General features: G+C 44.5%; 2 protein-coding genes across 4 annotated transcripts; one reads left to right on the plus strand and one right to left on the minus strand.

Moving 5' to 3' along the window:
* The first annotated feature begins 1,734 nt into the window (after nucleotides 1-1,734).
* Nucleotides 1,735-5,480, plus strand: LOC128430521 (tripartite motif-containing protein 2). 3 transcript variants are annotated; one of them, XM_053416613.1, is made up of 13 exons: nucleotides 1,735-1,833; nucleotides 1,934-2,082; nucleotides 2,366-2,546; nucleotides 2,666-2,925; nucleotides 3,022-3,160; nucleotides 3,240-3,431; nucleotides 3,701-3,905; nucleotides 4,130-4,233; nucleotides 4,361-4,528; nucleotides 4,666-4,834; nucleotides 4,933-5,003; nucleotides 5,096-5,236; nucleotides 5,328-5,480. In XM_053416613.1, the coding sequence occupies exons 1-13, from the start codon at nucleotides 1,735-1,737 to the stop codon at nucleotides 5,478-5,480; spliced, it is 2,031 nt and encodes a 676-aa protein (XP_053272588.1). The 3 variants fall into 3 exon arrangements, with proteins under 3 accessions (XP_053272588.1, XP_053272589.1, XP_053272590.1); XM_053416614.1 differs by having other exon boundaries at nucleotides 3,240-3,425; nucleotides 3,710-3,905; XM_053416615.1 differs by having other exon boundaries at nucleotides 3,240-3,413; nucleotides 3,710-3,905.
* Nucleotides 5,481-9,274: 3,794 nt separating this feature from the next.
* Nucleotides 9,275-20,601, minus strand: LOC128430522 (L-amino-acid oxidase). Its single transcript, XM_053416618.1, has 7 exons — nucleotides 20,455-20,601; nucleotides 20,007-20,230; nucleotides 19,484-19,596; nucleotides 18,735-18,936; nucleotides 17,974-18,042; nucleotides 16,747-16,883; nucleotides 9,275-13,007 (listed from the first exon to the last, which is right to left on the minus strand). Exons 1-7 carry the CDS (start codon nucleotides 20,483-20,485, stop codon nucleotides 12,215-12,217), a joined length of 1,569 nt encoding a protein of 522 aa, XP_053272593.1. The 5' UTR covers nucleotides 20,486-20,601; the 3' UTR covers nucleotides 9,275-12,214.
* Nucleotides 20,602-21,451: the final 850 nt, after the last annotated feature.

Raw genomic sequence — 21,451 nt, forward strand, 5'->3', positions numbered from 1 at the left:
GTGTGTGTGTCTGTGAGTGTGTGTGTGTGTGTCTGGAGGAGATATCCATAATATCCATAATCCGTCCCCTTGTTAAATTATTCACAAGATACCTAAAACACAGATATGATGTAAAATATAAACACAGTTATAGTTTGTATCAAGAAAACAATTAGACAATTCAAGATGATCTGGAAACTCTGGATCTGTGCTCAGTGAACACACGACCACGTGAGCTCATATTTAGGATTTCAGGATTAAAGCCCCCCCCCCCGCGCTTCACTTTTGTCGTTTCTGCACCTCACCCCTCCCACAGCGGTCCGTTACCATGGAAACCTAGGCTGCTCCCCGTCTCTTCCTGCTTCGTTTCCTTTGAAGTCGTTTTCGTGACCTACATCACCTGATCTCCTCCTTCTCTTCTCCGCCTGTGGGTTCATGAACCGATGCGCCACCTAGAGGAACATATGCACATTCCTATAGTTTATATAGTTAGAATGCAATATCCACTCTACTGATACCACAGATTTATTTGTGGTTTGATGCCAAAGCTAAATTAAGACTTTGACTTTAAACCATCGGCTAGTTTCTGACATTTTACCAACAAGGCGATCAATTCCTGCAGCTATGACATCATCATGACGTCATTTATATCACATGACGAACGATTGGTTGATGTTAATAAAATGTAGATTACGTCTCTTATCTTGTTGGTGGCAAATAAAGAAGTATTCAATTATTCATTATGTCACAGTAGTGTCTATGGTCCTATAGGACGCAGAGATTGTTTAACTCTGCATGACGTCATTTTCTGACTTGTTCATGACGTCACTGATCACATGACGTCATGCGATGGAGAATAACGCATCAGCTTTAGATCGAGAGATTTTTAGATCTTTAGATTTCTATACACGTGTTGTTGAGTTACTTTGAATAAAAACATAAGAAGAAAATAAATCCCTGCTTTTGGCTACGCTGCTGCCCAAGTTTGAGGTTTTAACAAATTATACCGTCAGAGGTTTGTACAGCACTAGTGGTGGTTAGAGGAACTGCAGCTTAAGACCTGACACAAATTGGAGCCACAACCTGATGTTTCCCTCGACACAGTCAAACCTATGTACCTGCACATGTATCAGATATTCTATTGATTACACTGGAAAAAGTTTGAAAGTGTTATTTTTGTTATTTTCACACTGAATCCTCATCCCTGTCTTCTCCTCAGGATTCAGAGTCTCTCCTCGCTCTGAACTCTCAGAGTGATAAATGACCACAGACGTCCGTCAGTCTCTGACCTGCCACTCACTAACTGCAATTCTTCTCTTTGTTGTGAAGACAGGAACACATGGAAGCAGAGGGAGGTTTTAAATGGACACTTTGTGGATTTCCTGAGGTCTGGATTTTAAAACCCAATAAGAATGTGATGGAGTCACTGACCACAGGCTCAAATAAAGGGCGTGTCTGAAATCATAGCCCCGCCCTTCTCCAGCTAAGAGGTCAACAACTTAAAGCGTTGTTGACAGAAGTCGAGAAGTCTCAGAAACACACGTAGATCTGAACCCAGATCTGTTGAATCCGTCTGACATGACTGCAGGCCCCCGAGACGAGCGCTAGCCTGTCATTGTGACATGTTTCTTTAGATGTCGTTTATCTGAACGTCTGTTCCGGCTGACGAGAAACGCTCTCGTGTCTGAACGTCTGGCGCCCCCCCCTGGCCACAGAGTGGAATAAGGGGCGTGTTCAGGGGTTCAGCCCTCGCAGATGGAGGCTCACCAACACTCGCCAGACAGCAGCAGTGAGGAGTGCACCGTCCTGGAGGCTCGGCCCGGAAAAAACAACTGCCCACAACACGCAGGGAACGTATGTGTATACAGTGATAGTATATAAAGACCATCAGTGACTGTATATAAAGACCCTCACTGACCGTGAGTGTGTCTTTGTGTTATTTGTCACTCTCCAGGTGGCTGATCTGTACTGCTCGGCCTGTGATTGTGCTTTGTGTGATGACTGTGTGTCCGACCACAAGGAGCACCCCAGGGTGCCGCTCTGCGAGGCCCTGGAGCAGCATCGTCTCAGCCTGCAGGAGAAGCTGGGCTTCGTCCAGAACAGGTGATTGACACAACCACACAGTGCGTCTTTATGCTGCTGGTTCCCTTTTGAGTCCAATATTTCTTTTGTAGATCCCAAATATTGTGAGGTTAATGAAGCTATTTAATGTTGGACTTATAAACATTTACATTTAATTCCCATACACGAGACCTACTTGATATCTGAACAGATAATTAACAGAAGTTAACCTGGTGTGTTGAAAAATGACAAATGTTGAAACAGTCTAAAACACAACTTGGGCCTCACCATGAACTTCCACTTCCCTCTGCATGTTTGCCTCCAGACTCCCTCAGATATCAGACGCCCTGTCCTTTGTTAAGGAGATCCTCCAGCAACTGACCAGTCAGAGAGCTTCCATCGAAGAGGACATCCAGTCCAGCTTCGAGGACCTGCACAAGCAGCTGGACGTCCGGAAGAGTGTCTTGCTCATGGAGCTGGAGGTCACATACGGACTCAAACAGAAGGTGAAACATGTCTACCACGTGTTTGGGGGCTCAAAACTAAAGTGTGGTTGAAGCGGCAGTGCAACGTCTCCTGTCACTGCGAAAACCATTACTAAATTAAATACTGTCTCTGTGGCCAGGTCCTCCAGGCCCAGGTAGACAACCTGGTTCGGGGAGAGGGGGACATCAGTGCCATCTGTACCCAGATGGAGGAGGCTCTTGCTGGGGAGGCATGTGTGGCGAACCTGCAGGCAGAGCGGGAGCTCGGGGAGAGATTGGCGGGGCTCGCCGGTCTGGGTATGCCGTGTCAGCCGGAGGAGAACGACCAGTTGGATCTGGTGCTGGAGACCGACGTGCTGAGGAAGTCGATTCACAACCTGGGGACAATCGTCACGACCAGGTGAGACTGATGCAAAGAATAACTGCATTACAAAAACTAATGTCATTATATATTAACAATTTACACTTTCTCCTGAATTTTCCTCTTCTTCCTTAGTGCTGTGGCAAGCCAGAGTGAAGCAATGGGCGCCGGCCTGGAGCAGTGCATTGTGGGACATCCTTCCTCGGTTACCATTGTAACAAGGGACAAGTCAGGGGGAGCCTGCAAGAGTGGCAACGCGATCCTATCAGCTGAGGTTCGTTTAAATCCCTCAGTCAAATAAAACGTCTGGACCTCCTCACAAAACCTAAAAATGTCTGAATGTGTTGATGCAGGTGTTCACCCCAGATGGCAGCATCGTGGACGGGGAAATTATGGACCACAAGAATGGCACTTATGAGTTTGTGTACACAGTCCCGAAGGAGGGCGACTTCTCGCTGGCACTTCGTCTGTACGACCAGCACATTAAAGGAAGTCCCTTCAAACTAACCGTCACCAGGACCTTGGAGGTCGACGTAGAGGTGAGTGTGTGTATCTTAAAAAAGTTGAACATCAACTTTCCACTTGTACGACATGACTTATATTCCAGGATTTTTTTTTGTTAAGTTCAGGTCTTGTGTTCGGTCTAAAGTCTTTCATGACCCCAGCTCTTCAAATTACAACCAGGTTCCTTCTAGAACGTTTGCACTATCACCTCCTGTCAATAATGTTTTGCATTGCATTGTTCTCCTGCTCCACATGTTGCAAGAAAATTGACAAACCCCTGAAAGGAACTTGTCTTCTCCAACCGTTGCAGTCTCTCCAGGTGTCTCCTTCCACCACCACAGCAACCAACTCTGCCGCCAACGCCACCCCGTCTACAGGCTCCTCTGATGGGACCAAGAGAAGAGGGAAATCCCCCGGGCAGAAGAAGAAGGGGTCTAAAAGGGCCAGCAGTGCCCTGGGCACCCCAAGACGCAAAACTCAGAACCCCATTGAGGATGACCTCATCTTCAGGATCGGTGAGCCAATCGTCTGGTCTGAAGAAGAGATCTGAGCACTTGACATGAGAAAATAGCCTCTATTGTGCTAACTTTATAGAACAATACAAAAAGGTCAAACCTAAAAATGACCTGTGTGACTAGTGGGCCTTTTAAACAAGATGTCAAGGCCTGGATGGAATTAAGGCCTCAGCAGTTCGACCATGAGTCTTACTTCACATCAGTTTCATGCTTCTTCTCTTCAGGAACAAAGGGGAGGAACAAGGGAGAGTTCACCAACCTTCAAGGAGTGGCCACCTCCTCCAGCGGCAGGATACTGATCGCTGACAGCAACAATCAGTGTGTCCAGGTCAGTTACAATATGTCCAGGGTTCACATTTACTCACTGAGGGCTCAGTCTGGAGTTTATCGTTGCAGTTGAAGTTAGGCAAAGGAGTTGTGTCCATGAGGGTCCTCACAAGTGTGTCCCTACTCAGATGTTCTCCAACGAGGGGGAATTCAAGAGTCGTTTTGGGATGAGGGGACGGTCACCAGGGCAACTGCAGCGCCCCACGGGCGTGGCCGTGCACCCCACTGGTGACATCATTATTGCCGACTATGACAACAAGTGGGTCAGCATCTTTTCCTGCGAGGGCAAGTTCAAGGTATGTGTGTAGAAGAAGGAGTAATAAGTGTCAGAGTAGAAATATGAACTGTGTTTTATCTTTGTCTTTGTTCAAACTAGCATGTTGTACATTTGGTGGAATGATTCCTCGTCCTCGTTCTGTTTGCTCTCCGCCAGGCGAAGCTCGGCTCGGGCAGACTCCTGGGGCCAAAGGGCGTGTCTGTGGACCAGAACGGTCATGTGATCGTGGTTGACAACAAGGCGTGCACTGTCTTCATCTTCCAGTTGACGGGCAAGCTCATCACCAAGTTTGGTAGTCGAGGCAACGGTGACAAGCAGTTTGCAGGTAGTGATTTTTCAGAGAAACATTAAAAAAACATTCAAGTATCTGCTGAAGTGTCAGTGATGAAAGACAATCTGCTGCTTGTCTTCTCTTTCCTGAAGGTCCACACTTTGCAGCAGTGAACAAGAACAATGAAATCATTGTGACCGACTTCCACAACCACTCGGTCAAGGTAGTGAATAAACATTGCAGATTTTAGTTTTGATTTAACAGGAAACATAAATATGGATTCTGATGGTCCTTGTCTTTCTCTGACCTTCTCAGGTTTTCACCCCTGAGGGAGAGCTGGTGTTGAAATTTGGCTCAAATGGTGAAGGGAATGGCCAGTTCAACGCTCCCACTGGTGTAGCTGTGGATGTTAATGGGAACATCATTGTGGCGGACTGGGGCAACAGCAGAATACAGGTACAACAGAGCTGCACACTGCTTGACAATATTTAAGGGTAAGAAGAAGAACTATTGTTGTCATTTTCTCTATCTGCTCCAACATTTGTAGGTGTTTGACGGCAGTGGTTCCTTCCTCTCCTACATCAACACATCGGCAGACCCGCTGTATGGACCCCAAGGTCTGGCTCTCACCTCAGACGGACATGTGGTCGTGGCCGACTCCGGCAACCACTGCTTCAAAGTCTACCGCTACCTACAATGATGACAAGAGAGGTGAAGGCAGGAGAGATGGTCGGGAGGAGCAGCTGCAGAAGACGAGAGATTCCACCCACCATGTCAAACTCCAGGAATTATTGCATGAACCTCTTGTGCTGACGAAGGAAGGAGGGATTGGTAGAAACCAGGAGAAACAGAGGAAGAGGATTAGCCGAGCCATCACAACATCACAAGAGTTCAATGAAAATAAAAGCAAGTATTGGATCCTTTTGATGAAGTGATCAGAAAAAATGGAGACGTGGATTTCAGGGACCGGAGGCACCAACACTGATCTTTGAACTACACCCCTTGAAAAGTCTAAAGAGTGTGACGTGGCAGATGAAGAGGAAGATAAAAAATGTTCTGCCTTATGCAAATTTGAGAGACATCACTGAATGGGATGCATGAGGGCTGCAAGGCATAAGGAGTAAAAACTGTGATGCAAAGACAGATTAATGATGTCAAAGGACGACTGAATCAATAAAGACTTTTCAACAGTGGAGGATAAAAACCTTAAGGATGGAAAAAGGGATCGCAAATGTATCCGAGGCACGAATGACCGAAGGATGTTGATTAATAGAGATCAGGAAGGAAAACCGACAGTTTTCTCTTGTTTGACTTTCTCCTATTGTTTCTTCAAGTTCAAATATTGGCCAGTGGACTAGAAGGGGTCTATGTCTTGGTTTGGCTTTCAGTCATTGGTTCCTCCACATCAAATATTTCACCTACATCATTTGTACAGTTATTTGCATTTGTACATCGATGACATCAACTCTAACATTTTGAGGCTAATTTGACCAAATACCAATTTCCTCTTCAGGCTACATCCACGTGACTACGTTTTAGTCTTACAACTTAGCATTGTTGCTATGGCTATGTCTCGGAGCTAACACTAAGATGGAGAATCTTTTGTTTAAACATATTTTTTAAACAAAATGTATTAGTATGGATGCAGCCCTCGACCTTGTTAGGACACATTGGATTTTAGTTATTCTGTGAAATTCCCAGGTTAATTGGTTAAAGGTCAGCCAGAAGAATTTCCTTTGACTTTCACTGTATTATAGAATTAAAATGTTGTCCCTCTGAGATAGTCATGAAGAAATCATCAATACACTAAGACATGGGCCCCTTTTAATCTGCTGATCCTTGTTTCTACATTAGGATTGTCTGAATATGGAATGTTTCTTTTCTGCCATATGCTAGAATTCTTTACAAGTCGTAGGCATCAGATTGAAAATTAGAAATGATTGCTTGACTCTGACTTTGATTGTTTGAATGGGTTGATTGACAAGCACCATTGTCTATCTTTGCTTGCTTTGAGTGTTATTATATTTTTCCTTAGAAATCTGTCACAAGGAAGAATGGAAAAAAAAAAAATCTATAAATTTATCCTATATATTTGTGAGAATTCATTTAAAAATATCATGTAAAATGTCAAAGTAATCTGCAACAGTTTTACACACTAATTTCTGCTCGCTGGGGGAGAGAGAACCCCCCCCCCCCCCCCATGACTCTAGAATGCATTAAGAATTGTGCTGTTGCCTGCTCGTACAATTCCACATGGTCCGTCATCTGCCATAAAAAATGTCCCTCGGTGTTCTAGAAGCATGCATGTGACTGTCGACATCGAACATACCCGATTTTAAATATCAGCTCCCATTTTACCAACAGTTCACCCTCACCGAAGCCGATTTACAGTAATGTTAACTACAGCAATGGACGATTGCAAAGCATTTACTCGTCACTTTTGGAAAATGCTACATCATAATAATACAGATTTATGTAAATTAATTAATCTTCAAGAAAACCATTTAAGTTATTCACAGCTGGACAGTTTGACCGACAACACTGGAAAAACTGAGGAAAAGTGAAAAGTGACGAATGTCTTTGTTGAACTAACAGATGCTTGTGGTCAATCGTTTACAGTATGATGTCTGTACTGAAGCAGCAAATAAGACAAAAAGAATAATCAATAATGTGAATACTCTTTGTTCACAAAAGATCCGAGGCATTTGTATTGATTTGTTTATTGTTCGTCTTTTTAGGTATTTTAATCTTTCTATTTTTCCATCTGATTGTGTTTCACCATGTGCATTGAAGTTCTTAAGTGCCCATTATATCTTTTGCTTTTATACGTATTTAATCTGTTATGTTGAATCATATATGATTGTTGGCATTTGCTTCTTTTTTTCTTGTTGTTGTTTATGGACAAATCAGTGTTAAAAGTTTAATTCGTTTTTTTGTCAAAAGGAAGTTGTCATGTCGCACTCGAGCTATCCAGTTAGAAAAAGCAGCTCGTTAGCGTAGCATTTATTAGCAAACCCATTGCACTTTCTTAGCACAAAGCTGATAAATTTCAGTGGCTAAAAATACATTTCAGTGACCAAATTAAAAAACACAGAGCTGCTGTTATTGCTGATGAGGTCACGAGGTTCATTTTCTAAGAAAGAATGCAACTAGCTACAAGCTAACATGTAACGCTGAATGCTAACAAGGCTCGTACTAAGGGTCTCAGCTAACTTCAAGAAAATGGCTTAGAAACTGTGACATGTGCATATTTAACAATTGTCATTACATTGAATAACTGCATTTAAGGCCACAAAGTCTTTTTTTGCTCAACAGGTTTTTGAGTTTCGAAATCCAACCAGTTTTGTTTTGTTTTTGGTAATCTGGGTATTGCTGGATATTCAGCCGTAGAAATATCTGAATGTGGTTTGAAAGTTTATAAGATTTCCTTTGAGTAATACGGATTAAAAAAAAAAAAAAAGGATAAAATAAATTGCTAATTTGCAGATTACTCGTCCATTTGAGGGAAAATGTTCACGAAACAATCAATACAGCAAAACATGCAATTTATCATTAGAAGTGTGACTTATGTGTGTCATTGTCGGTTTGGACCATGACATGAAAAACATTGACCACCAGTTTGACTTTCCTCCTCAAACGGATGTGTAGTATTTTAGAGAACAGCTCTGAAAGCAGTGTTCAGTTTGTTTCAGCCTCACTTGCCTGCTCTTCCTCTCTCTGTATTTACTCTCTGTCATGTCTGATCTCTTCAATACTCACAAACACTCAACATGGAAATAAAGCGTCACTTCCTTAACGAGAGCCCATCATTGAGGTTTGTGGACGTTTGACTTATGGTTGTGTATGTGTTGACAAGCTGCCCCCCCCCCCTCGCCACATTCAAATGGGAATGAGTGAAGAAGACCAGGGTTAATCACATGATCATTACTGGTTTTCCAACATGCAAAAAAGGCAAAGTCGTGTTTATTTTCCACACGTACACGACAACCATTTATATCATCACGGTGAATCTGGACAGGACAGCTGTGTCTGACAGTGTGATGCAGGTAAAGGAAATAAATCACAAGGAAATACGATTCATCAGGTTTGCCTCTTCTATATTTAATACATTACAACTACTCCTACTACTCATTATATAGTATGTGAATAACTTTATTCAGTAGTGAAACTGGTCTTATTTACCAAAGATTGAGTTGTGTGTTATTGTTGAGTTGTTGTGTTAGAAGTGTGATTGCAGATTCTCATACTATGAAAATTACTGGATTCTGTTCGGTGATCATTATTTTCATATAATTTGTATTATTTATATCTAACAAATGCGTTTGACCTAATCTGCTGGATTCAGTCTGAGGCGATCACACTGAATCATTCAATGTTATTTATGAAGTTACATCAGAAAAGATCTACTTCCTCCCACTTTCCAGAAATACAAATAGTAGTAAATATTAATAAATACAAGCGCTCACACAGTCACGAGTCAGTAACACAACTGCAGATGTTCGAGACACAAAACAATTTAATTCACTGTCAAGAGGTTGAGAAAATGTTCAAATAAAATATTTGAACATGAGCTACAACACTGTAAAATGAACTGTTTTCAGGTCGGCGGCGAATCACAGTGTCAAAGCTCATTTGATGATTTCAACAGAAACAAAAATAACTTCAAGAGCAAACGCTAATTCAACAAAATAATGATTTCTGTATTTTGCTCATTTTTTATTATGCTCATGATTTGTGTGAACGTGTGTAAAAGTACGGCTTTCCTCTTTCCTCCACACCTCCTCGTCCCATCCTCTTTTTCTTGTCTTCCTTCACAGGCCATGACTGTCATCTCCTCTCTCAATGCTACCTTTGGCCCTGCTCCTGTCTCCTCCTCCAACTCCTCCCTACATCCTCTCAACATTATTGGTCTATGTGCCAACACAGGCAATGTCACATTTATATGCTTCTCCTCCGCCAACATCCTCCTCCTCCTCCCTCTCTACATCCTGGTTCTCTACACCGGGGTCCAGCAATGGAGGTGTCAGCGCTCCGTTCAGGGAGGAAGATCAACAGGTCAATCTGACCTCTTCACCTACAACATGGTCGCCATGGAGCTTGTTGGTCTCTTCGGACTAGTCTTCTACAGTTATGGAATCAACACCGACTCTAGTCCGATGCTGACGTTGGGGACTCTAGCCTTCTTGTTCGTCTTCCCTGGACAGACTTTATTTCACTGCCTTGTCTGTCTGGAGCACTACCTGGCTGTAGTTCACCCCGTCACCTACTTGCGCCTGAAGGAAACCAAGATCCGATTAATTAGCATTGGTTGTGTTCGGCTGCTGTGCTCACTATGGATTGCTGTAAGAGCCATGTGCTGCAATGATGCTCCAACCATCTGGTTCCTCTGCATCCTGGGCTTTTCCATAATCTTGGTGTTATTCTGCAATCTTTCTGTTCTCCATGTTCTGATTCGCCCCAGGCCTGGGGAGGTGGGTGGAGGCAGGGATGGGGTTGACCAATCAAAGCAGAGAGCTTTCCGCATCATCATGGCTGTGTTTGGAGCACTGTTGTCCAGATTTGTTGGATTTGTCATGTCGTTCAGCTTGGCAAATATGGTGTTGCTGCGTAGAGATTTGTGTGTGTTGCTGTTTTCTGGGATCTGGTTGACTCTGCCCAGCAGTCTGGTTCTGCCTCTGCTGTTTCTGCACAGGGCAGGGAAGCTAGCATGTTGTAGGCAGAGCCGATAATAAGACTAGCTACCTTTAGGTTTGACAGATGCTTTATCGTAGTTTGAAGTAGTTGTTTTTGTCTCTACAGATATGACTTCCATCTACTTCATCAGGCAGATTGTTATTTAGAGGATTTATCTGAATGTTTTAGGCCACTTTCAATTGTACTATGTAGCCCTTGTGATGCTCTTAGAGGCTGCTAGGTGGTCTCCATGTTGTTTACATAAAATTTGTTTGTAAATCAAAGAACAGTCATATAATTTAGTTTAAAGCTCAATAAATGTATTTAATAGTTCTGTATCTTTAAACTGATTTATCCTGATAGCACCAACACACAGAGCTTTGTATCTGATCCCACTTGAGTAAAAGTACAAACAAAGGAAAGTTATGTTACAAAATAATATTGAATTTTGGACTGTTTAGATTTTGGGCTTTTCAAAGTTGTGATGAGCATTTTTCTACTATTTTTGACACAATTTGTGAAAATCTGTGGATGGATCAATAATAAAAATTAATCATTGGGCGCACCAGTCTTTGGCTTTTTTTTCTCTCACCACAATGATACTGATTCATTCAGATGTGACGGCTCAGAGATCGTCTCTTGTTTGGGTGGAGACATCGAGCAGCACATTTACTATAAAACTTCACCTACAAACAGCCTACAAGCGTGATGTCAGAGAAGAAGTCTTTGGACTCAACCATGTTTATAATCTCGTGCAGAACAGGTCGAGAAAACCCAGCACCCAGCTTTAGTATTGTGAGTCTGTATAATAGAACTTTATAAAATAGAAGGTACGATGTGACGCCATAATACAAAACAAAGGATTTATACATGTGTCTTAGTGTGAAAGAATAAATGCATCTGATCAAATTATTACTTAATTGTGGTTTTTGCTAAAATCAGTAACTCAAGTGCACAGGCTCTGGATTAAATTATAGAATTTAATGACTGTGATAGAAATTTTACTATTAGGGCAATGATTGATATGAGGAACTACTTTGATGTTTTTAGAAAGATAACAAATGTTCCCTGAGAAGTCAGGGTTGCACTCAACCTGTTATATGACTTCCTCACTGACAGGGTCACCTAACAAAGACTGGGATTTTGTGGTTGTAAACATTGGGAAAGGGATCTTGAAAACAGATGTTACATTCCAAGGGTCTGGGAAAGAGTAGGTGACAGGATATTGGTCACCTATTGCTTAACATGAAAGAGGTTGATCGATAACATTTGTTTCCTCTCTAGGAGGGGCTTGGAGATGTATAAAGTGCTGCTTTTCTTGTATGTCATTGCTCATTGTATGTAATCCACTCCATGGTATTGTACATTGATGCCCATCTGCAGATGTAGAATAAACTTCCAGAAAGACATTGTAATGACTTGTGCTTGACTATTGAGATATTCCCATGACATGACACACTCAAATCAATCAGATTACATACTTAACCCTAATTGTGTTTATAGAATATGAAAGAAACAATTTAACAGGTAAAATCTTTCCATGTATGTAGCCCCGTGTACCAGAATAAAAGCGTAGACAACCATCGATTGTGTCCAGAATTAAAGAAAAGCATAGAAAACAGAAAAAGTCACTAATTTCAAACTCGAATGTGAAACATCTGCATTCAAATGAATAAATGTAAAAATTAAGTGATTACAAATTATAAAGATTTCCCTAAAACAATGAAGTACAAGGATACTGATCTATTCAGATGTAACGGCTCAGAATTCGTCTCTTGTTTGGGTGGAGACATCGAGCAGCTGCGTGTTGATGTTGATCGCAGCTCTGATTCCAGTTTTCATAGCTGTCTCGATCCAGGCGTGAGGGAAGCCGGTGTGTTCACCAGCAAAGTGCAGCCTGCCTTCACTTTTAAAGAGCTCCTTACCGTACTCCAGGTGTTGGTAGGGTGTGAAGAGAGCGAAGGCGCCCAGGCTGTAGGGATCCAAGCTCCACTTCTTCACCAACACCCCTGTGCAGAGAGACCGGACGTACTCTCCGTGGATCGCAGCTATATCTCCCAGAACCAGCTCTTTCAGGTCCTCGTCAGTTGCTCCAAGGAAGAGATGAGATTCATCACCCCAGGTGTAGGAGGCCAGGAGGACGCCGATGTCCTTGTTTGTGAAAATGTGGCTGGGATAGTAGATAAAACGAGAGGGCCTGTCGGTGATGCTCTTCCCTCCTTTGATGCCGTCCCTCTCCCAGAACTTCTCACTGAAAGTGAGGATGATTTTTGTGGAGCTGTCATAGTGGACCGCCCTCAGGGCCTCCATCTTTTTAACGGGGAGAGGTGGCTCAAAGTCAATGAACAGGGCTGCTTTGGTTGTGGTCGTTACCAGGACTGCGTCAGCCTCTAGGTCGATCAGAGAGGATTGTTTGTCTTTCTGGTACGATATGAAGACACCTGTCTCTGACCAGCTGATATGCTTCACTGTGGAGTTCAGGAGAGCAGGGGCCTTCAGTTTTTTGTGTAAAGCGTTAGGGAGAAGGTCTGACCCACCAGTTATTTCAAAGTACCTTCAAAGAAAAGGAAAAAAAAACATTTGTTGTCTGTATTTTATTAGCAAGCAGTTTAAAGCTAAGGATCGTGAACCTAAATATTCTGGTGTAACTGTACAGACGATGCAAACTGCCTAAATGTAAAGATAAAGAGGAAAATATAACTTACAACTACAATTACTGCACCGCGGTTGTATGCCTCTGCCAGCTAGTGCAGTTCATGTGTACATATTTCTACATAACTTCTTCCAGATTCATATAAAGGTCGCCGTGATCTCTGACCTATGACAACGGAAATATAATCACTTTATCTTTGAGTCTTATAACTGATAAAATCAGAATCAGAATCAGAATTCTTTTTATTGCCAAGTATGATTGCACATACAGGAAATTGCCTTGGTGTCGTTCGTTGGTGCACTGACCATAAAACAACAATATAAAAACAACAATATAAAAACAACAATATAAAAGCAACAACATGAAAACAATAAAACAACAACATGGAACAAAATATATACAGTACCAGAGTTATGGGCACGTGTGATGCTAAGGTGCAGAGATTGGTGATAGTGCCAATAATATATCAAGTATAAATTATGTGCAGGGGGGGGGGCAGAGTCAGTGTGATGCAGAGTCAGTGTGATGCAGGGGGCTTGTTTGTGAGCCCCACTGCCATGGGGAAAAAACTGTTCAGGTGACGCAAGGTTTTAGTCCTGATGGCCCGGAACCTTTTTCCGGATGGTAGTCTCTGGAAAAGGAGGTGACCAGGATGGGAAGGATCAGCAATGATCTTGCATGCTCTCCTACTGGTCCTGGAGTGGAACAGGTCTAGGAGAGCCGGAAGGTCACAGCCGATGACCTTCTCGGCTGACCGAATGATCCGCTGCAGTCTGCCCTTGTCCCTAGCAGTGGAGGCAGCAAACCAGACGGTGATGGATGAGGTGAGGATGGACTCAATGATGGCTGTGTAGAAGTCAACAATCACTTTCCGCGGCATATTGAATTTCTTAAGTTGCCGCAGGAAGAACATCCTCTGCTGGGCCTTCTTGATGATGGAGGTGATGTTCTCCGTCCACCTCAGGTCCTGTGCGATGATCGTCCCCAGCAATCTCAAAGACTCCACTGTTTTAACTGGGGAGTCGCACATCATGGGGGGGGGGGGGGGGGGGGGGGTTGGGCTGGGCTCCTCCTGAAGTCTGCTACCATCTCTACAGTTTTCAAAGCGTTCAGCTCCAGGTGGTTCTGGCTGTACCAGGAAGCCAGGCTGTTAACTTCCTCTCTGTAGGCGGCCTCGTCCCCATTGGAGATTAATCCAATAAGGGTGGTTTCATCAGCAAACTTCAGGAGTTTGACAGAGGGATGGCTGGAGGTGCAGTTGTTGGTGTAGAGGGAGAAGAGGAGAGGAGAGAGCACACAACCCTGTGGGGCTCCAGTGCTGATGGTCCGGGGCTCAGAGACAAGCCTGACCAGCCTCACGCGCTGCTTCCTGTTGGTCAGGAAGTTAGTGATCCACCTGCAGGTGGGCTCAGGCACGCTCAGCTGTGTCAGCTTGTCCTGGAGAAGAGCTGGGGAGATGCATGCGGAGCTGAAGTCCACAAACAGGATCCTGGCGTAGGTGCCGGGGGAGTCGAGGTGCTGGAGGATGAAGTGGAGTCCCATGTTGACTGCGTCGTCTACGGACCTATTGGCTCTGTAGGCAAACTGCAGCGGGTCGAGGAGGTGGTTGGTTATGGTCTTGAGGTGGGTCAGCACAAGACGCTCGAAGGTCTTCATTACTACAGAGGTCAGGGCGACTCGTCTGTAGTCATTAAGGCCTGTGATCCTCTGCTTCTTCGGAACGGGGATGATGGTGGATGTTTTGAGGCAGGCGGGTACAACACATTCAGCCAGTGAGGTGTTGAAGATGTCCGTGAACACTGGAGAAAGCTGATCTGCACAGTACCTCATTGTGGCGGGGGAGGCAGCGTCTGGTCCAGCTGCCTTGCGGGGGTTCAGTTTCTTCAGGAGCTTGTTTACATCTCTCTCCTGAATTGAGAGAGGTGTGATGGGGGGATGGGGCAGTCTGGGGCCATTTTGTGGGGGGGGGGGGGGGCTAGTGTCTTTGTCCAGGCTGGGAAGAAGAGGTGTGATAGCTGGGGGTGTTGAGAGTGAGGGGTAGGGTCAGAACTGGTCCATTGTCTTTCAAATCTGCAGTAAAACTTATTGAGGTCGTTTGCGAGTTTGCGATCTTCCACGGAGTAAGGGGATTTGATCTGGCAGCCGGTGATCACCTGAAGGCCTTTCCAGACTGACGAGAAGTCGTTGGCGGCAAACTGTTGTTCCAGCTTCTTCGAATACTGTTGCTTGGCCTCCTTAATCTCCTTGCCAAACGAGTATTTTGCCAGTCTGAAACCATCCATTTCCCCACTCTTGAAGGCCACCTCCTTCTCCAAACGAAGCTGTTTGAGTTTTGCTGTGAACCAGGGCTTGTCCTTGTTGTAGCTCACCCTGGTGCGTGTCGGAATACATCTGTCTTCACAGAAGCTGTTCCATGTCCCCCGTCGGCAGAGAGGCCGACGCCTGCAGCCCCTGTCCCATTTACCTCGTCGGTGGAGAGGCCAACACCTGCAGCCCCTGTCCCATTTACCTCGTCGGTGGAGAGGCCAACACCTGCAGCCGCTGTCCCATGTCCCCCGTCGGCAGAGAGGCCGACGCCTGCAGCCCCTGTCCCGTGTCCCTTGTTGCCAGAGAGGCCAACATCTGCAGCCCTTGGCCCATGTCCCTTGTCGCCAGAGGGGCCGACGCCTGCAGCTTCTGTCCCATGCTCCCAGTCGACCGAGAGGCCGACGCCTGCAGCCCCTGTCCCGTGTCCCTTGTTGCCAGAGGGGCCAACACCTGCAGCCCCTGTCCCATGTCCCCCGTCGGCAGAGAGGCCGACGCCTGCAGCCCCTGTCTCGTGTCCCTCGTCGCCGGAAGGGCCGACGCCTGCAGCTTCTGTCCCATGCTTCCAGTCGACCGAGAGGCCGGCGCCTGCAGCCCCTGTCCCGTGTTCGCCGTAGGCGGAGAGGCCTACGCCTGCAGCCCCTCGACCGTGTCCCTCATCGGTGGAGGGGCCGATGCCTGCAGCTTCTGTCCCATGCTTCCAGTCGACCGAGAGGCCGAGGCCTGCAGCCCCTGTCTCGTGTCCCTCGTCGCCAGAGGGGCCGACGCCTGCAGCCCCTGTCCCGTGTATAGGCCTTGGTCCAGTAGCCAGGGCACAATGTCAGCATCGACCACCTTCCCGGCCTCCGGAGAGACACTACGGACGATGACGCCCATCGGCTCGACCTCCAGAGAGCCTCGGGGGCTGGGCTGGCTCCCTCTCCTGGTTCCGTGGGGAAGGTGGGGGGGAGTAGGTCAGGCCGGATAAATGCCGGGCCTGAAATTTGTGATGGGGGTATGTAGAGGTGAGGTGCGTGGGAGAGCACCCTCTCCTGCACCTCAGAGGATCAATCAGCGCAGGTAAGAGCTGTTAGCTGATTGTTCCTCACACTTAAAACACAGCGTCTTTGCTGCCTCAGGGCGCCTCAGAGACTCAGAGACTCAGAGACTCGAGATTCCTGAGAGAAGCCGAACAAAGCTGGAAAGCTTGTTACTTTGTGTGTGATTTAAGTTGATGTTTTTGATCACGTGTGTGGTGTTTAATAAATATGTTGAAGAACACTAATTCAGTATCTGGCTGTGTGGGTGAGAGCCCCGTGGCAAGATCCACTGCCACATATGATAATTCAGTTCTTACTTGTCCTTATCGCTGATATCAGTCTGCTCGTACATCATCTCAGTCAACGCCGTGTACATGAGGCTCTCTTCGTTGAGCAAGTCTCCGATCATCCTCACGGCTTCTGCGCTTAAATGACCTTCTGTTTTCAGATATTCCTGTGAAGAAGGAAATGTTCATCTTAAAGAAGACATATTCTGTTTAGATTTAGGTTGTTCATTTTAATGAGAGTTATGACTGTAAAATGTTTTCTCTAATGTTTAGAAAACTTTCCTCAGACTGTCCACTGCTGCAGCTCCTCTTTTCAGTCTCTGTCTCAAACACTAGGTTATAGCTCCTGTCTCTTTAAGACCCCCCCTGATAAAGCCCAGGCAGCTGGTAACCCCTTTGTGATATGTGTGTGTTGTTAGGGGGCGTGTCAGACTATCTACTGGCCCAGCCATTCCCAAACTTAAGAATTTGACCAATTCAAAATGTGTGCGGTACTCCCGTTCGGAAAAAAGCTGGCCTCCTCCTGAAGTCTGCTACCATCTCTACAGTTTTCAAAGCGTTCAGCTCCAGGTGGTTCTGGCTGTACCAGGAAGTCAGGCTGTCAACTTCCTCTCTGTAGGCGGCCTCGTCCCCATTGGAGATTAATCCAATTAGGGTGGTTTCATCAGCAAACTTCAGGAGTTTGACAGAGGGATGGCTGGAGGTGCAGTTGTTGGTGTAGAGGGAGAAGAGTAGAGGGAGAGAGCACACAACCCTGTGGGGCTCCAGTGTTGATGGTCCGGGGCTCAGAGACAAGCTTGCCCAGCCTCACACGCTGCTTCCTGTCGGTCAGGAAGTTAGTGCTCCACCTGCAGGTGGGCTCAGGCACGCTCAGCTGTGTCAGCTTGTCCTGGACCGCATTTCTCAGCGCCGGTCAGCCCGCGATTCTGCTTTCTCCGCTTGTTGTTGAATGTAACCTGTTCAATGTACTGGTTTTGGGGTATATGATGATGGTCTTCATAGCCCCCCCCCCCCTCTCTCTTTTTATCTATATGACTGCTTGTGTGGCTTTAGTGGATGGGCAGGGGGACACTGTCGGCGTTCAAGGAACATGTTCTTTTGAACTCGTTCATGCACAACACTGCATATCTGAAACTTTTGTATCTATTTATTACCCAGCTAGTCCGCCTGAATATTTGTTTGACTACATTTTTCAGACCAATTTGTGCTGAAGGAACATAATTCACACAATGTTGTGTTTCTAACTTTGTGCTTTACCTTCACAGTGTAGTGGTCATACTTCTTAAGAGCTTCAGAGCAGCCATGTTTCTGTATGTAGTCATACACCTACCAAAAATATAAATTACAACGACAGGTACACATTAAAATAAACATAACCATCAAACGAGAAGATAAAATGTGTTTTATATTCAGGTGTCTACTCGAAATAATTACTGTATTTGTTTAATTTAATGTTTATGCATAAAACCCAGATGTCTAAAACAATTTGAAATAGCAAATGTGGCCAAAAAGGTCCCAAAACAAATCTAGGCAGCGTGTATTTTCTCATTACCTTAAACCAAGTAAGGTCAAACTTGGAAGAAGCAATAATCAAATTGAAGTATTGATTATTAGTACTCTGACCTTATTATGTCAACGTATTAATAATAATATAACGTCCTGTAGGAGGTTTCAAAGGAGTTTGCATCATCTACTAACGACACTTACCGACTGCTTGATGACGCATTTCTTAGGTTCGATCACCAATAGGACGTTATGTTGACATGAGTCATAATGAGGCTATGCTCTGTAACTGAATATTCTATTAGCAACTTATGTAAACATCATAATCGAATGAAATGTTTCGCTCAGAATAAGGTCAACCATCGGAATATAGTCGTCTATGGAACTCTCCAATTGGTTAAGATTTAGAGGAATGCATCAATGAAGACAAAAAGAATAAATACATATGTAAGACAATCTTTCATCTCACACTTTGGTATTTACTGTATATGAAAGAACACATGATGCTTCCACACCTTCTTCAAAGCTTTTTGTAGAATCTGGTCGGCCGACTTCCCTTTCTCGTGACCCTCCAGGTTATACCCCAGGATGTCAGGGTGTGCATTCACTTCAGACGTCCGTTTCTTTATCCCATTGACCAGGTAGAAGGTGTTTAGGTCAGTCATGATGAATTCGTTTAGATTGAGCCCGAGTGATTTCATGAAGAAGAGGACGATTCTGTTGAGAAATTCTGAAGTTTGCAAACATTTGAGCTGAGAATGTGAATGTCGTGCTATCTATACATAACTAAATCACATTGAGCCTAGAGCAAGGTAACAAGAGATAAACACAGTGCAGTCCCAAAGCATGACCTGTCCTAGAGTACTGGAGTTTCTTTAAAGCAACACTTTGCTGATTTTTAACCTTAAATCACCAATTTGATGAAAGTGAGTCTGATGTGTGAGTGTGAACATGAGAAAGTTACAAGTCACTACCAGCTGCAGCTGAAGAGTGAAGCTGAACTGAGATCAGTTAAAAACACGCTAAAGTTATTAACAACCAGAGTTTATCTCCAATATTCAGCAGGCAACTGTGAAACCCGAAGAATTTTGAACAGAGTTTTGTGAATTTATTGATATATATTAATATCCAGTGGGACGACTCAGTCGGAGCTCAACACATTGACACACTTTGTTTTTTCTACGTACACACACAGTTACCTAGGAACGAACATTAGCTAGCTAAAGATACCGCGAAATCTCAACAAAAAACTATTTCTACTCACTTATGGGTAGATGGGATCCTCATTGCTCCCAATTCAACGTACCAGCCGTCTGTCTCATTCCTGTACGTCTCCACTCGTCCTCCCACACGACCACTAGCTTCTAATATGGTCACCTTGTCCAAACGGGTAAATTACCAGATTAGACATAAGCATCTTATTCCGGATTTTATAATAAATGGGTATTTTCTGTCAAAAAATATATTGTTAGAAGAACAAACGACTCAAAGTCAGGTTTTGAAACTCAAACAGAAGTGATGTCGTAAAAAACAAGATAATAAGTAAAGATAGATGAAGCTTCTTCACTTCCTCCCACTGAACAGAAATTAAGCTGAGATATCAGGAGTTGGTCCAGTGGTCCCCTCCTTAACTTATCATACAAACACCCAACATGTTGCAGCTCGGGACCAGCAGGGGGCAGACCTTGATTCAGGTGGTATGTTCGGGATTGTTTCAGTGTATGTCTGCCCCTAGTGGGCAACACAAGTATTTCAGCAGCTTTAAGGGATGGACCTGCTGCACGTACCTTGTGTCCTGCGTCCTGCAGCAGCTTTGCAGCCGTCAGTCCAGCCATGCCAGCTCCAACAACCACCACATGGTGCGGTGTGTGTGTGGGGGGGAGGCCGCTCTCTGCTGTCTGCAGCAACGTTTCATAGTCTGCGTCCTCCAGACAATCAGACAGATGTGCCCTGAAGCTGAGAGCAGCAGTCGGACTCTGGTACATTGTGAACAGCAGCACACTGACAACATCTGGAGACACAAAGACTGACTAGAAGACAAAACTCAAGAAAAAGGATTTGAACCCTCTTTCAAAATAAACTTTAACGGACTCAACCACAGACGGCTTCAAAGTTTCTTCTGTTTTATGAGACAGTAAAACCTTTGGTCTACTTATGGAAAATACTCAAATAAATACGAATAATAATTTACTTTATCCAAATAAAAGAAACATTGTCTTCATGCAAAATACTCACAGATTTCACACTTCATCACATGTGCACCCATCTTGGTCTGAAAGCTGCAGGAGGAAAAAACATTTAATCCCAAAGATTGATTGATTGATTGAATGACAGACAGACAGAGAGACAGACAGAGAAAGAGAGAGACACAGACAGACAGACAGAGAGACAGAGAGACTGAGAGAGAGTAAAAGAGAAAGAGAGAGAGACAGACAGAGAGAGAGACAGACAGACAGAGAGACAGACAGAGAGGACGTAGAACACAGAAACAAACAGAAAGACAGACAGAAAAGGAGACATATGACACATAGACAGACAGACAGAGAGGACATAGGACACCCAGCCAGACAAGTTAAAGATGTTAAGTTCCTTTTCAATCATCAGTAGCACTCCGTAGAGAAACTCCTCTTTCTCACCTGTTGAACAAAGTGAGTCTGTGACCTGAGGAGGACTCATGTCTCATTTATAGAGAATCTGTGCTCTCGTCTGATTGGACAACATGGTTGGAGGTAAATAAATGATTCTCAGGAATGATAAAATGTCCTGAGGGCAGACATGTGATACCCTATCAAAACAGAAACTGCTTTGAGGAAATAGAAGTAGTGTTGGACATCCCAGATACTTTCATGTGATCCGTGTCATTGTGAAATGGTCAGAACATTAAACCTGTTGACTTCATGCAGATTTCATACATTTTTCTTAAGGTCATGATTACAAACCCTCTGGTCATGTGAACAAGGATGTTAAAGATGGACGGTCTCACAGGGGACACACGTTAAGAGGCTGGCTCAACTTCTGTGGTCCATCAGATCCAGTTAGAGAACTGTGATGGAAATCTGAAAAAACAAGAGGCCTCTTTTCCAAATTTGTCCTTGAGTATTTTATGAGGAGTTTTCTGCAGAAAGGATGAACACAGAGAGTCTCAGGGATCTCAGTTTAATGCATATTGTGTCTTATTCAGGAGAACTAAGGGGGTTGTCTGAGCCGGTTCAGACTTGTTCTGTAGGCGCAG

Source organism: Pleuronectes platessa, chromosome 23, assembly GCF_947347685.1.
Source record: "Pleuronectes platessa chromosome 23, fPlePla1.1, whole genome shotgun sequence".
Taxonomy (NCBI): Eukaryota; Metazoa; Chordata; class Actinopteri; order Pleuronectiformes; family Pleuronectidae; genus Pleuronectes; species Pleuronectes platessa.